We start from the raw sequence: 16,257 nt of genomic DNA, 5'->3' as shown, positions 1-16,257 counted from the left end.
AATGCTTAGTTTGAGCATATGAATTCTCAGTTCTTTGGCTTCCATACAGAAGAATGGCTGAAATGTTCCTTCAAGGTTTGTCTGACAAATGGGAGCTGCAATCGGTGAGGTGACGATATAGATGTGATCAGATAACATTAGCTCCAGGAAGGTTGGAAAGAACAAAATGCACACACAAACACAAAAAACGACCTGGTATGAGTACCAGCATCTTCTACTTTCTTCTGACGGAACCTTTTCCAGTCTTGGGTGGGGACTGGGAAGGTTCGGAAGTTCACAATAACAGTGCCTTGCCCGTATTGCAACAAAACAATCACAAATGGCGAATGATAAATCTGGGCCGCGGAACCAAGGGAAATACTCTGCAATTGTCGTTCTTGCAACCCCACAAGAGGATGAGAAAGGCACGTGAACCACTGCACCACAGTGCTGCATAACAAATGAAATTATCATACCAATTTTCTCCAGCTGCACCTACGTGAGATACAGATAACTCAACACTCAGCAAGATGAAATCCCACGTGGCTGCTGAATATCTGAAATAAAAATTATTGCAATCTCCACGAAATTAACCGTTGCACTTTGTTGACAAGCAATCCACACACTCACACACAACAATACAAACACCTTGACATTCTACCATATTTACAACAACGTGTTCCATGCATGCCAAATTGTGTGCATATCCACATAAATACATGCAAGTTTGTGTTCCACTGTTCCATACAAATTGAATCCACTAGTTGATATGAATTGAAGGTGATCGAAACAAATATGCACACATGAATTCCATTTGACTATACTGATGTGATATTTACACAAGTTTCAATGGTTAACAACTACTTTTCAATAGAAAACCAATCTGACAAAGAAGGAAGAGGTTAAAAATCCAAATGCTGAACTGCTACCACGATTCACCAGGTTATAGAACCCCCACAAAACCCATTGCTAGCAATTCCAAGTCTCAAGCCCTCCCAATTAACCTAATCTTACATGCTAGCTATTGGGACAGGAAAAAATCTTCATTAAAAAAGGAAAATGCGATCAGACCTGGTAACAAGATGCTCCAATGCTTCCAGAGCACAAACTGAGTGAATTCCATCCTGTCATGGGGCAATCTTCATAGAGATTGAATGCTGTTAGAGAAACTACCTCCTCAAATAAACTCCTTATTTTTAGTTTCAAAAGAATCTTCTGGTTGTATTTTATAATCTTCTTCCATGAATTTCAACATTAGAAGATTTACAAGTAACTCTGAACTTCAAATATTCTAGCCTCTACTGTTACTGTCTCACCAGTTAAATGATGACTGTGGATCTAATCTACACTTGTTTCGCTGTCATCTTACAATTCAGTTGATGCCATGAATGATTGTGGTTGCACCTTGATGGAGTCTAAAAAGGATCCATCAATGGGTGATTCAGGGTGGGTGTTGTTAAGCTATCCTTTGCACCATCCGGTCCTAATGAAGCCAACTCAGTTTATATCAAATCCACATCAACCTTGTAGGAAGAGAGCAGTGCCGCATCATGAGAAGTTACATTAGCATCATCTCCTGATTTAATCGTGTTCTATTTGACCATATGATTTTCATTAGATGAAGTTATTAAATCTGGTTTCAAATTCTCATTAGAAGTTTGAATTGCATCAGAATTCTCCATCACATTATCAAGTGCATGCCCATTTTCAGCTCCCAACTTAGACTTGGATGCAAAACTCTGATTCGAATCCAGACCAGTACCTAATTGCCCCTCCACATGAAGAGACTCGTCAACAGGAAGTATACCTGAATGATCCTCTAGATGTAGGACACTATCCGTCCCTTCCTTGAGGAAATAATTCTCAACATCACTTTGTACCTCACCTATTTCAAACTCATGGCTTGTGGCTGCTGCATGCGGGCAGATAGGAGTCGTCTTCTCAAGGCACATATGGCACCTAAAACCAATAAGTTTATTTATGTTCTCCACATCAAGTCCGAAGGCATCTCCATGAAACCATTCTGCATAACAAATGTTAGAATGAAAACATCACTATGAAAAATAAAAAAATAAAAGCAAAAATAAAAAAGCGCAAGGAAACCTAATGTATCAGCATATATCATACTCTTCATTAGTTTTCAATAATTCAATTACCTAAATGGAAACAGGCATAAAGAATAATAAACATAGTTACCTCCACACATCTCACAAGAAATATAATTCGAAATGGATGTAGATCCTGCTTCACAGCAAAGATGGCATTTGGGTTGATCATCAATAAAACTATCTGATTGGGCAATATACCTTTTCTCCCTAAAATGTGCCACTCGTTCATCATCTGGCTTTCTAGACAACAGAAGACCATTAAGCCAGTAACTATAATAAGTATCTGTTCTCTTCCTATGCAACGAAGTACCCTTCTTTGGTTTCTTATTTGCCCCCTTTTTGGATTTGGCTGGTCTTCCTCTCTTACATCCTAGAGCCTTCTTGTTCTGCAATGCTTTCTGTTTAGCTTTCCTAGCCGAACGACGTAGTGGCACAACTGTAACCTTCTTATTGTTTCTTGATAGTATTGGTCGAGAACCCTTCAAGGCTTTTTTACTGTTCTTCGGTCGCACTGAATTTCTGTCTACAGTGGCCTTTTTTAATTTTCGCTCCTGAACTTTTGTGATCTTGCTATTTTTTCCTCTTCTATTGTCAATATTCACTGTTTTTGCATTTTTCTTCACATTCTTTCCATAGTGGCACCGGTGGCATGTATATGTACATTTGGCCATGATGGCACCAGCAGACTTCCTTGCGTGCCTTTTGTGGAAATATCCTGTAAATTTTATCATATTTGTAAGATACAAAATACAATGGAAAAGGAGTGAATGCCGTTATCAGATTTTAATCATGTAATTATGGTGAAAATAAGGAAGAACTGCTCACCCTTGCAAAGCTGACAGCACACAGCCTCCCTGTCAAGTGGTTAAACATCATAAAAAAGAAAATTAATATTTGCATGAAACAAATATTAAAAGGAACAAAAACAACCCACACACATCCACAAAAGAGTATAAAATTAGCCATCATGCCATCAAATTTTAACAATGCACAACAAAAGAAAGAATTGAACATATTAAGATTAAGTTACCTAATTAGAACATCTTTCTTACAATGCCCACACTGATGGTACTCTGATCTTTCTGCTCTTGCAAACAGATAAGAAAACCCTCGTTTCTTCAAGGGCTTATTCACTGCTGCACAAGCATCAGAGAGTTTCCCAGAACTCATCTTACTAGATCTGCGAGCAATTTTTTTCTCTTCAAAACTTTTCAAGAGATGCAAGGGGACATAAGATTCGTTTAGCCAATACTTCTTCCTTTCACTGGAGGATTCTTCAATCATAAACCCATTTTTTGAAACAACTTCAGGAATACATCTCCTCTTACCAAAATCAAGAAGATACTTAGCCCTTTCTTCTTCCACACACTTCCTGCGGATAATTACCTTCTTGAACAGCCTAAATGATTTTCTAAGTTCCTTGTCCAACATAGACAAAGGATGAGTGTTCTCAATTTCATCCCACCTAATATTTGAATCAAACTCTCTAACCTGGAAAGGTCATACAATTAAAATAAATAGATGGAACCAGTTAAAAGGAAGCTGAAAGCAGACACTGTAATAAAAAAGCTGATGTTTGCAATTAAATGTCCTTGCCCACGTAGGTGAGATAGAGAGAACAAAGCAGGAAAAAGAAAACCATGATCATGAAAAGTTGAGAAGAAATGAAAAATGAGCACCATACCTGCAAAGCAAGCTGTTCTACAGTCGTTGATGACTCAACAGCAGCTTGCCAGGCAACATGTTTGCTTCTCTTTGCAAAATCTGAGTTCTCAGGATATAATATGCCTGGTATCTTCATACAACCAGCTGCAGAATTTCAAACTTTGAACATATTCAGAATAATACTCAGAAATGGAAAAAACTACCACCCCCAAAAAATAGATTGAAGAAATAGAAGAAATTCAGACCTTGTCTAGCAGCCTTGGAAATCAAGGAGCAAGGTAAAACCTTCCAACTGAACAGCCGACGAGAAAGCCTACCACCCCTCCACCAAAGCATACTCAATCCACTGGCAGAATTTGCACAGGGTTTTGACTCTGTGGACCTAGCTCTTTTCCTGCCAATCCCATTCTTTGAAGATGCACGTGAAGAAGTAGTCACAACATGAGAAGAAGATCCCATTGTGACACCAGAGTCCACGTGTTTCACCCAGTCTGCTGAAAGTGCAAGACACCGCACATTTGCCTCTAACTGCACAAAACCCATAACAAGATGAATTTAAAGCAAATAGATCAAGGGATAACCATTGTCAATATTATTACAACTTGCACCAACTTGGACCCTTCCGGACCAAGGAGACAGACTACTACCACAACTTGTATAAGAAATCCTGGTTTCAAGACAACTGCCAAAAATCACTAGATAAATTCAATAAACAACTATAAGAAATCAGGGTTTCAAGACAACATTGACTGTTCTAAATCAACTTATTGCACACAAGACCCTTAATAGGATGCTTCAGATTTGTTTGCAACTGGGACTTCAGGTAATCCAACTGCACTAGATAAACAACTTATGCCAATAAAATTCATCAAAAAATATTGTAAAGGTAAAATAGAAGTTTGAATAACATTTTAAAATCAAGTTAAAGGTAAAATAGAAGTTTGGATAACATTTTAAAATCAAGTGAGCATGGTTTAAAAGCTATCACACAAGATAGGCTCTAAATGTCAGTTTGAACCTTGAAATGAATCTGAGTTCGAATGAAAGAAATTTTGAAGAAATGAAAAGCAATAATAATTCTGCTCAGTATTGACCAAGTTGAAAGCAGATCCTTACTTTTAGCAGTAAATGTTTAACAGACGCAATATCAGATGCCTTAAGAATGCTTTTACACCAAAGCTTCGTATAATGTGGATTCAGCCATGGACCCAGTAGCAGACCCTGAAGTCGATGTTCAATCAAGAGAATATGATGTATTAAATCTATTAGATAGCCTTTCCTGATTCTTTTTGATTGAAGACCAATCGCCTCACTTTCAGAACCTTCCTGAATAGGACCCAAACTCATATTAAACAAGCAATCTGGCTCATCAGTGGTCGCTCTGCAAGAGAAGCACCATCCACATTTTCCTTTCTGGACTTCAGCATTTAGACAGGGAATGCTTGACCAACAGAACTTGTTGGATTTCTTCAAAATGACCTTCATCTGAGCTAAAGCCATTTCCTCATCTGATTTTATGGAGTTTTCAGTGGTCTTCTCTGATGGTTTAGACAATAACACATCTGCAATTGAAGCAGATGTATGGCCAAAACAGTAATAGTTCATGTACTCAGTTCCAGGCTGCACTTGTAATGTGACTTCAGCTTTTGCATTTCCAGCAGATGAAGGACATCTGGTAGGAGGAGGACATGAATTCTTTTCTCGTTTAATATCCAAACTGTTGGAAGTCGTAGAATTGTCTCCCATGGGAAGGGACTTTCCTGGAACATCGGATTCATTTGAGAAGCCAGCAAATCTGTTAGAGCAGTCATCTTTCTGAAAATTCTGGTTCCCCGAACTAATTTGGATGGTTTCAGCTGATCCTTCAGAACTCATACATGTCAGGCTTGCAGACTTTGAAAACTCAACATCAAGATGACCACAGCATCCATTAACAAACTTTCCCAGGTTTTGTCCATCAGCAGCCTTGATTTCAGTTGCACATGCATCTAAAGATGCTGAGGGACATGGGGGTATGAACATGTCTAAGCTTGTTGTATGCTTTAGGGAACTCAAACTGCTACTTGCTCCATATAAATGCATGTCCCAGTGCTTGTGGATAGCCTCCAAAATGCCACCATAAATCATCTCTGAAGACTTTAGCACTTCGATAACAAGACTAAGATGGTCCCTTTCGTAGTAATTGAATGAGCATTCAGTGTCACACGAATCTGACCTGCAAGATCAACAATACATGAAAAAAATATGCTAGTACTGAAGCAAGCTCACAGGGAATCTGACCTGCAAGATCAACAATACATGAAAAAAATATGCTAGTACTGAAGCAAGCTCACAGGGAATCTGACCTGCAAGATCAACAATACATGAAAAAAATATGCTAGTACTGAAGCAAGCTCACAGGGAATCTGACCTGCAAGATCAACAATACATGAAAAAAATATGCTAGTACTGAAGCAAGCTCACAGGGAGATGGGTTATAAAAATAACTGCAGCTCAAATACTACGACCACAATCACAAGCTTGTATCCCTAGATAGTGGAAGAAACCATATCAAGTAAATAGTTATAGCTATTGCTAATGACATGCTAGACAATGACATCAGCAAGTGAAAAGATGTCTCTGGCTTCTACCACTTAATCAGTCTCAGAAATTTGTTTCCTTGAGATATTGATGGTCTTAAATTTTAAAACCTATATAAGAAAATACCAACTAAGCAAAACTTCAAAACATAATATTTCATTAGCTCTATATTATTTTTGTTAAATACTGTGGACTGTATTCTACATACCACACCCAGCTACTTGTAAACAATACTAATAGCAACATTAGGAAAAACTTACACCAACAAGTAACCACAGCTGCTAAAATATAGCCGGTTGTAAGGATCAACTCCCAGTAGCTCTGCTCCTCGAAGCAACTTTCGAGGTTTCATCCAAGGTTTCTGCCAGTCAATCACACACTCGGGACAATACCAGTCACCCTCAGGCAAAGAGTTATTGGCAACACCCACACACTTTGCATGATATGCAGCAGGACAACCATCACAGCATATTAAATTTCCATCCATCTTACAAAGGCAGCACTCATCACTATTCCAGTCATTAGTGTCATCAGCAGCATCCTCCGTTAGGCATGAGTTACCTGAGACATCCATCACAGTCTTCCTTTTCTTGTAACCCCCAAGATTCACATTTCGATCAAAGTCCATATCAGGGTCAGTTCCTGAAGATCTCCTATTAAGCTCCAACCTGATGGTTTCCGCCTCAATCATGTCATCACAAAGACACTTTAATATCTCCACCTTCACAGACACAGGTTGTTTGTGGTAGTCACTTCTGAACAACTTCAGTCTACTAAGATCAAATCCAGGTTTCAACCCTGAACCATGGATCAAGAGGTACTCAACCATGAAAACAGGCCATGTAATCAAGTCCAACAAACCCCAATCCAGGCTCCTAAATTGATAGTCAATTAAAAATAGTAAATATCAATAAACCTAAGTTTCAAATGAAAAGAAATCAACTTCAACAAAAATGAAAAGTAAGGAACAAAAGGAATACCTCAGGCAATTAGAAGCAGATTCAGAACCTTCATTTGAAAGGTTCTCCAAATGCTTTCTTAGAGTTTGCAGAATTGAAACATGAATCCAGTCAAATAGTGAACTTGGAGAGTTACCCTTCACTGCAGCCACAAATTCCTCCAACCCAAATGGACTTAAAAACAACAAAGTGCTAAATGATCTTAAACAGGCATAGACTGAGAATAGGTCAAGTACAGGAATGCCACTCAAATCTAAACTCTGCGAAGAAGGAGGTAGTTGCAACTTAGGAGGAAGAACCACAGGCTCTTCAGGCCATTCATGATGTGATTTAACAGGTTTTTCCTCCATTAATGCACTAATTACAGGAGACATTGATATATCATTTGACATGTCGTTTTTAGTTGACCCTCTACGAGCACTTCTTCTCAAAAAGGTTGTTTCTTGCGTTGAATTCCCATTACTCAAAGGTTTTTTCCTCTTTCTAGCACTAGCACTAGCCTCTTTACATGAAGTTCTGACATCACCTAAGTTTCCATCAACTCCCACTGTACAAACTTCCCCACCTGCATTAGCATCTGAGAGAACTATTGTTTCTAGAGTAGAATTCAAATTATCTGCAAGCTTTCTCCTCCTCCTGCGCCTCCTACTACCACTCCCCACCAAACATTCATCCCTAACAGCATTAGTATCCAAGAGAACAGTCACATCTGGAATAGAATTCAAATTATCTGCAAGCTTTCTTCTGCTCCTCCCCCTCCTCCGACTCACACTCTCCTCTTTATAACCATTTGTTAAATCAATCACCTCAGGACAATCCTCCTTGACATCCTTAACATCCATCACTCCAACAGAATCACAAGCCCTAAAATCTTCACCAGAAACGATATTCAACTCCTCAATCCTTTCACCCAACTCTACACACGAAACATTAATAACATTAACTTCTTCCAATTTCCCATTAGGAATTGCACTTTCAATATGACTTTTCTCGACTTCCCCCATCCTTGGAATCTCAAAATGTAGAGCCTCTTCTACTTGCCCTTCAAAACCATCATCCATCCCATCCTTCATTTCCTCATCAATCCCTAAATTCAAATCAAACCCCCGTTCCCTCTTTTGGGTCTCCGCAGCTGGACACTCCAAATCAAACTCCTTAATATTCTCATCCACATCACCACTCACATCCAAATTCAAGTCGATGCACTCCCTCTTCTTCCCTTCAAAATCAACACTTAAATTATTATTATTACTATGATTATGATTATGAATATGGTTGTTGTTGTTGTTGTTGTTACTACTACCCTCCTCTCCCTCCTCGTTTAAATCAAAATTAAACCCAGCATTCAAATCAAAACCCCCCTCTGTCAAATTCTCCACAATCCCACTTCCTTTTTCTAGGGTTTCATTCAAATCGACATTAATATCAACATTTTCCCTCAAATCCCCACTAAACCCATCATTCAGATCAACATTTCTATTCACATCCAAATTCCCATTAGCCTCAACAACCCTAGAATTACCTGACTCTCCTCCGCTCTCGAGCTTCTTAAGGTCAGAACGGCGACGCTTCTTGGGCTTCCGGCCCAAGCGAGGCTTAGGGTCAACAGGCCCGACAACAGCAGCAGCAGCAACGGCAGCTTCTTTATCCTCTCCTACCAAGGAAGCAACATCAGAGAAACCAAGCTTCTCGAAATCGCCGTCCTCGTACTTGACCTCGAAGAAACCAGACGACGGGTCGTAGGATTTGACTGTTCCTTTGAAAACACCAAACCCTTTAAATTTCTTCTTGACTGATTTACCAACAAATTCCATTCTTTTATTTTCTAGTTCCGTACCTCGATCTCTGTTTTGACAAAAACATTGAGAAACTTGAATTAAGAAAGAATGGGAAATGCTGGGTTTTCTTTCTCTCTCTTAAAGAAATAATCTTGGAGTTTTTTTATTTTTTTAAGAGATTTTCGAGAGAGAAAGAGGGAGGAGCTTTGCTTTGAGTCTCTCTCTCTAAAAGTGGTTCAAACGCGCATAGAGAGAGGGGGGAGGGGGAGATGACTTTTCTCTTGTAGGAGAAACGGGTCTAAAGTGGGTAGTTTTGACTTTGAAAAGAATATGTATCTTCTTATGACTACTTTACTGATAATTATAATCTAAGACAGCCAAAATGTAAGTTCCTCAGGGTTTGCTCACAAATATTATAAATAACTGCCATGTCTGGTAAAAGATAAATGATGTGGAGAATTCTCATAGATAAAGGTAACCATACCAGGAAATTAAAAAAAAAAAAAAAAAGACTAAAAGGTCTCTGCGTGCATGCGAGGAGAATTATTATGAATTATGTAATGTAATAATGATATTGTTTTGATATTAAAGGTAAAATAAGATTTAAATATTACTGACGAGTTGATGGAGAGCAAAGTTGCTATTTAACTTAGGCAATGTTTGTTTTTTAAAAAATAATTTTTTTAATTTTTTTGTGTTGGTTTGCTATTAAAAAAGTTAATCAATGGAAAATATTTTTTGGCAACAAAAAACATTTTCCAGTCAACGGAAAATATTTTCTAGTCAACGGAAAACACTTTCTGGTCAACAAAAAATATTTTTCAGTCAAAGAAAAATTTGACTTTGTTTTCAGGAAAGTGTTTTCCTTTTTAGCTGTGTTTGTTTTCTGGAAAGTGGTTTCCGGGAAAACACTTTCCAAACTTTCTTGTGTTTGTTTTTTAGAAAGTGGTTTCTGGTAAATCACTTTCCAAACTTTCTTGTGTTTGTTTAGTGTTAGGAAAGTTGATAAACAGAAAACACTTTCCAGTCAAAGGAAAATTTGGCTTGATTTTTAGGAAAATGTTTTCCTGAAAAATTTGAGAGGAAAACATTTTCCGGAAGTTGTGAAAAATTTAGAAATGTCATTATTTGCTGATTATATCAAATTTGATCCTCAAACTTTTGATTGCTATATATATATATTTTGTTTTGAATATTTATTTTTCAATTTTATTTCTTAAAATTTAATTTTTATATTAACTTTGGTCCTCATTTTTATAATTGTTATTTGTTTTTCTTCTATTATTTTTTTATTGAAATTTTTTTCTATCAAATTTGGTCCTCATTTGTTTTTCTCCTCTTTTGATTGTTATTTATTTTATTTGAAATACTTTATGAAATGTTAATTATTATTATTTTAATTTCTTCATCTTTTTTTTTTAGATTTGATCTTTATTATTTTGATTATTACTTATTTTATTTGAGATAATTTATGAAATTTTTTTTTTCAATTTCATTATTATTCAACTTTTTAATTTGTAAGATTTATTCCTTATTATTTTAATAAACTTGAGAAAAATAAAATATTAATAAATTATTTTCCAGTTCATTTTCCATAACATAACCAAACACTGGAAAGTGTTTTCCAGTTCATTTTCCATAACACTACTAAACATCGGAAAATACTTTACTTTTCAGGAATTCATTTTCCTCAAAATTCACTTTCCAAAAGAAAACAATTTTTCTGCAAACAAACAGAGTCTTAATACAATACATAGTAAAAATATTTTTTTCCCTTGAAATCTAAAAAAAATAATAAAATAACATTTATAACTTTAAACACTTAGAAAAAATGGTCTTGCATGAAGGGGTTTATTTGTCATTGTATACTTTTTATATAGCAAAATTATATAGTTAACCTTTAAATTTGTTAATCTAAAGAATAACTTTTAAAGACGTTTTTGTCTTTGCTCAAGACTCTGGCATGAGCGGGGATATCACAATCAGGGATATTTGATGGAGATGACCAGGAAAGTCAGCCCCCACCAACAGTAACGTCTGAAATATCACCAGCAGCATCCTTTGTGGCAGCACTTTCACCACATCTCCAATTTATTTTGTATAGTTGGTTCGTGTAGTGATGACAAAATATCATAACCATTAAATACTGTGTCAGGGATATTGTTGTCACTTTAATTCAATGGGTAAAGAGTTAGAAGGAATTAGGTTGGGAAGCATTTATAGGAGAGGAGGATGTCGGGATAGTTAGCCAATAGTTACGAAAGATACAAAGATTTGTGGATCATATAGCAATACCAACAAAGCTTTGAGTGGATTGTGCTACTTAGCTATTATTGTACAGAGCTTAGACATGGTGGGATATTGTTAAAAAGAGATGGCCTGATGAGACACTTTGATGGAGGGATTTAAGGATAGAGTTTAAGAACCAGTATTATTCCTGTCAATATCAAAAGATCAAGGAACAGTAGTTTTTGGCTCTTACATAAGGAGATATGACAGTATTAAAATATGAGAGGCGGTTTCAAGATCTCTTTATGTTTGCTTTTGTTTATTTACCTACTAAGCAGCATCAAATTGAGAGACTTCGAGATGGACTTCGATAGAAGTTGAGGATGGGATTGGCTGCTTTACAGTTTCTAATAATAAGGGATTTTATATAACTTGTACCAACAAAAATAAAGGAAACTCTGCCGAAATTTAAAAAAAAAAATTCTCATAATCTTTAGACATATTATTCAATAATTGAAATTAGTAATGAAATATTTGAGATTTCATGACATTATAATTTGAGGATGTTACATTGCGCCACAATTTTTTTTTTTTGAAATAGTGGTGTGCCTTTATGCCATTTTTTGTAATCCATCTTATGAAAATATTAATAAATCAGTAAAATATGTTGACGCGTGCCATGCACACGTTAGAGTCCTCTACGTTATTCTGGAGATAGGTGCAGACAATTACTATGGTAAAAAAACCAATCGTCATCTCATCCGATGCATAAGGATATTGCGGAACTATTGAAGTGACATGATCACCAAGGCAAGCAGTAATTCGGCGACAATGAGGTTTTTTCTCCTGCCCTTTGTTTCTCTCTCCTAGGCCTTGGTTTTCATTAAAAAATTAGTTTTATTCTCCATTTTGTATTTGTTTTAGGTATGGTCATCATTCTTTTGATTTTTATTTGTTTTAATTTTAATGTTTCTTGAAGTTTTTTTTTTCAATCGCATCCCTCTTTGCATTTAATTTAATTTGTTTTTGTTTAGAATTTGAACCTCATTCTTTTGATTACTGTTTTTTCAACCTTTGCATTTATTTTATTTTATTTTTGTCATTTAGAATTTTAATTTATTGTTTTTAAATTTTGATCCTTATTTTTTTCATTACTCTTTTTCTATCCTTTTTTTCATTTATTTTGCTTTCAATTTAGTCTCTAATTAGTTTCTTTTAATTATTTTTGGTATAAGATTTGGTCTTTATTGTTTTTTTATATAATTGAGGATTTTGCTTTATGATTATTTTTTTCTTTTACAGGATCGTCTTATTTTCATGACCTGATTCACTAGTTTCAATAATTTACCTAATTTGAGTTTAATATTTTTTTAATCATTTCACATTGACTTATTAGGCTATAAGCTTTGTGATTTGTTTAGCTTTTCTTTTTGTGGGGTTATCTCCATTTCATATGTCGCATTGCAGGTTGGTTGAGTTACATGGCTTGGCTCAATTTTTTTACATTGATTTTTTATTTGGTTTTATTCTTTGTCATTAAATTATTGACCCTTAAGTGTTGTTATTGTTTCCACCTTTCTTTGCACGAGGTTATCCCAGGTGTGAGATGGTCAAGCATCTCAGCATCCCCTCCACGAATAAACACGCGCATTAGCTTGATGGTGGCCTGAGTGGCACGTGTAGCCTTTTGTTTTTGTTTTTATTTTTTTCATTCTCTCCTACTTTATTTTCATGTTGGCCTTGAAAAAAATTGAATCAACCTTTAGGGTTTGTTATACTTAAGATTTCATCCTTATTCTCTTTGTTATAATTTAAAATTTTTTTAAAATTTTTTTATTGAATTAAAGGGTTTCTTCAATTTTATTTTATTCTCTTTACTAAATTAAGAGGTTTTTTTTTTTAATTTCACCCCCAATAGATATTTTCACCTATTAGATTTGGTTTATGTTCTTATTATTACTGTTTTTTAGATTGTTTTTGCAATTTATTTTGGCAATTTAATCATTTTTTTTTCCCATCAAATCTAATCTTTTTTTATTATTGTATTTTTTTCAACTTGCAAGTTTTTTTTAGATTGATTTTATTTTTATTTAATCCTCCAACATTTAATTAGATTGGTGTTAAGCTTTTTAGTTTAGTCCAGATTTAGAATTTAATGGCTTACAAATTTAAAAAAATTACCATTTTTTTATTGTTTTTTTCGCTTTCTATAAGATTTTTTTGGTCAATTTTAAAATAACATGGGTTGCCTTGCTTTTAGTTTTTGTGGTCTTTGTTAAATTTAGATTTTCTAAAGGAATTTTGTTTTTGAATTGAATTAATTGATTTCATCATCTAACATTTAATTTTTTAGGTGTTGAACTCTTAAAGCCCAAGTCAAGAATTTGATGGATTGCAAGTTTGACAGTTTAACTCAGGTTTACATTGTTTTGATATTTTTTCTCCAATAAAAAACATGGTTGGCCCTATTTTGTTTTTTTATTAAATTAAATTTATTGATTGCATCATTGACATTTAATTTGAGGTAATATTTGAAGGAATTTTGTTGTTTGAAATTACTATTCTTTGTTTATTTACCCTTTTTTTTCTATTGAGTTATCTTGGTATCGTGTCTTGAGTCATGGATTTAGCAGGTTTACTAGGTTTGGCTTGAACCCTTTTTTTTTCATTTCTTTTTAATATTTTTGGATCTCGAGTTGGTGATCATAATCTTGGATTTTATTCTTTTTTGAAAAAATATGCATCGTTTCAATATCTTTTCTATGATAAAAATAAGATAGGTATGCAGTGTTTCACAAACCACCTATCAAATAATGATTGTTTGTTTGGTTATGCTCACAGTTTCTAACAACTTCACTTGGTTTTGTTGGTACTTTATGTTTTAATAATATTTTTCATTATTTTTTTATTTCATCATTCTATATATTTATTCTAGGGGATTGGAAATCATTATTTTTTTAGCTTCTTTTTCTATGGTGTCAAGTTATGGATTTTTTCTATTATTTAAAATCCAATAATAGTGTTTGGGCATTTTTTTTACGCTGCAAAAAAAATTAGCTCGACTATCTAGTGCCTTTTATATATATGCACGGGCTCTATTTGATCCATTTTTTATTTAATATGGATCAAGTCGGATGGTTAATTTGATCACATGTGATGAAGTTCATTTCTACCCCTTGGAGTTGAAGGTCAAGCTGAAGTCTGAAATAAGATTGTTAATCTCTTAATTTTAGCAATTTTATATATCCTTCCTCGGAGGAGTGGTTGGTAGATCATGTTTGTTACTTGCAAAAAATCTCTTTTTATATAATTTGGGGACTCTCCTATAATTAAATTAATGTTAGCTTAGGTAGAGATCAATTATAATTTTGAGAAAATAGATTTTTAGGATAGATTTGTCATTGTAAAAAAAAAACTGAAAAAAATTGAACCTGCTTGAAGGTTATCTTTTTTCTTTTTTATAGCCCTTAAGGTCCCTCTTTTTGTTCTAGGGAAAAGGTTAGCGTGTTAGCAAAATATTTTCATCTTATTAAGATAAAAAAAATAAAATCTCTTACATGTCAAGATAAGATATCGATGTCTTGTTAGGATAAAAATATCCCTAACTCGTGAAGATAAAATATCTCTGACCTATGGTCCTATAGAGAACCTTAAGATCATTTTAGAGTTAAAGAGAGAATATACTTAGTGCTGGTCGGTCTGGTAGAATGTTTTCTTTATAGATGTTAGAATATTATGGGTTTAGCAACTCATCAGACTCGCACACATTTAGGATTGTTGTTTAGCTTAGCCAAGATATATTTAAGTCATAGGCCTCTTTTTAACCATAATTCTAAAAGACAGTCCCATACATAAAAAAAAGAAAGATATTGATCCATCAAAAACCCTCTAAATCTTTGGGATAATATACAAAGACTTTGAAAAGATTCTATTAGTAGCAAATGAGACCTTTTTTATCTTCTCCATAATATTTTATGTGTCTTTCATGATACTATTAGGATCCTCAAGTCTATATGTCTTCTTTTTTATGGGAAGAATGTTTGCCTTGGGGAATGAAAAGACGCCTAACTTTCAATATAATATTTGAGTAGTCTTCTCGAGATATGTGGTGATATGAAAGGTTATTCATCCGACGGTGGAGATAAAGGAATTTTTTCTTTATAACCCTATTAGTTCTTGCTTTTACCTTTTTTTCACTTTTACTCCATGTGATTTATGAAAGAAAAAAATTCTTTCACAAAAAAGAAACCCCAAGTCACCTTTTATTTAATGTAAGAAAAACTTATATAGATATCCTCAAGACCTATTTTAAAATCTTTCCTTTGAATCAGAACTAATAGAGTACAAAAACACTAAACCTATCTTAAAAACAAAAACACTTTATCCTCCTACAAGGAGTTCAAATTTCAACCAGAACTTGAAAAAAAGTAACAAAGGATATGGGTCCCTCATATTAGGTCCCATAATGAGATTGTGTGCTATAATGGTGGCCTTTTTTGGTGAGAAAGAGAGGACAAGATACCCTCATATGAGCCATCTTTTACCCTACTAAAGACTTTTTAAAGAGATAAAAGTTGTCTTTAATTCCTAGGGACAACATCATTAATAATAAATGTGTTGTGGATATGGAATTTGCCACTCGTCACCAACTTGGTGAGAGTATATGGCCCAAATATCTCATCTTGATGAATGTATCAACCAACTGACACTAGGCACCTCTTAGGGTTATTCTAAAATCACTACCCTCATTTGCATGTATGCGATAAGATACTCCTTTCCTCTTTAAATATTCATAGGGGATGTGTTTAGCTATTATTAGCTGGGTCTAGACTAACTACATCTAAATAGGTGGACAATCGTATCCTTTTTTAAAAAATTCTGTAGAATGGTTAGGCTCAACTCTATGATAAATGTTTTATAAGTTGTTACCAAATGGTCATCAACACTAATGGTGACAAA

At 34.7% G+C, this 16,257-nt stretch overlaps 1 protein-coding gene and 1 long non-coding RNA gene across 5 annotated transcripts in view; one reads left to right on the top strand and one right to left on the bottom strand.

Annotated features, from left to right (window-relative positions):
• Positions 1-296: 296 nt before the first annotated feature.
• Positions 297-9,365, bottom strand: LOC105140303 (uncharacterized). Of its 4 annotated transcripts, none has more exons than XR_845165.1 (10): positions 7,313-9,365; positions 6,593-7,207; positions 4,869-5,967; positions 3,998-4,280; positions 3,772-3,896; positions 3,118-3,578; positions 2,913-2,941; positions 2,176-2,802; positions 1,051-2,002; positions 297-536 (listed from the first exon to the last, which is right to left on the bottom strand). XR_845165.1 is itself a non-coding variant. In XM_011047083.1 (10 exons), exons 1-10 carry the CDS (start codon positions 9,103-9,105, stop codon positions 1,572-1,574), a joined length of 5,160 nt encoding a protein of 1,719 aa, XP_011045385.1. In that variant the 5' UTR covers positions 9,106-9,364; the 3' UTR covers positions 668-1,571. The 4 variants fall into 4 exon arrangements, 2 of the variants coding, with proteins under 2 accessions (XP_011045385.1, XP_011045384.1); XR_845166.1 differs by having other exon boundaries at positions 297-429; XM_011047083.1 differs by lacking the exon at positions 297-536 and having other exon boundaries at positions 668-2,002; positions 7,313-8,510; positions 8,814-9,364.
• Positions 8,488-16,257, top strand: part of LOC105140304 (uncharacterized) — a 19,794-nt gene continuing 12,024 nt past the window's right edge. Inside the window, exons 1-2 of the long non-coding RNA XR_845167.1 lie at positions 8,488-8,565; positions 9,397-9,401. This is a non-coding gene — a long non-coding RNA (uncharacterized LOC105140304). The remainder of the gene's footprint in view (positions 8,566-9,396; positions 9,402-16,257) is intronic.

Source organism: Populus euphratica, unplaced genomic scaffold (genome assembly GCF_000495115.2).
Source record: "Populus euphratica unplaced genomic scaffold, PopEup_1.0 scaffold105.1, whole genome shotgun sequence".
NCBI lineage: Eukaryota > Viridiplantae > Streptophyta > Magnoliopsida > Malpighiales > Salicaceae > Populus > Populus euphratica.
The sequence above is the reverse complement of the archived record's forward strand: the minus strand, read 5'-3'. Positions and strand labels throughout refer to the sequence as shown.

Bases quoted from the DNA above. Each gene is read 5' to 3' on its own strand.
- LOC105140303 (XM_011047082.1), bottom strand. From the start codon at position 9,105: ATGGAATTTGTTGGTAAATCAGTCAAGAAGAAATTTAAAGGGTTTGGT. The intron at 5,968-6,592 runs GTAAGTTTTTCC...TTGATCTTGCAG, and splicing joins AGCTGTGGTTACTTGTTGGT to GTCAGATTCGTGTGACACTG. The intron at 2,003-2,175 runs GTAACTATGTTT...TTTGTTATGCAG, and splicing joins TTCTTGTGAGATGTGTGGAG to AATGGTTTCATGGAGATGCC.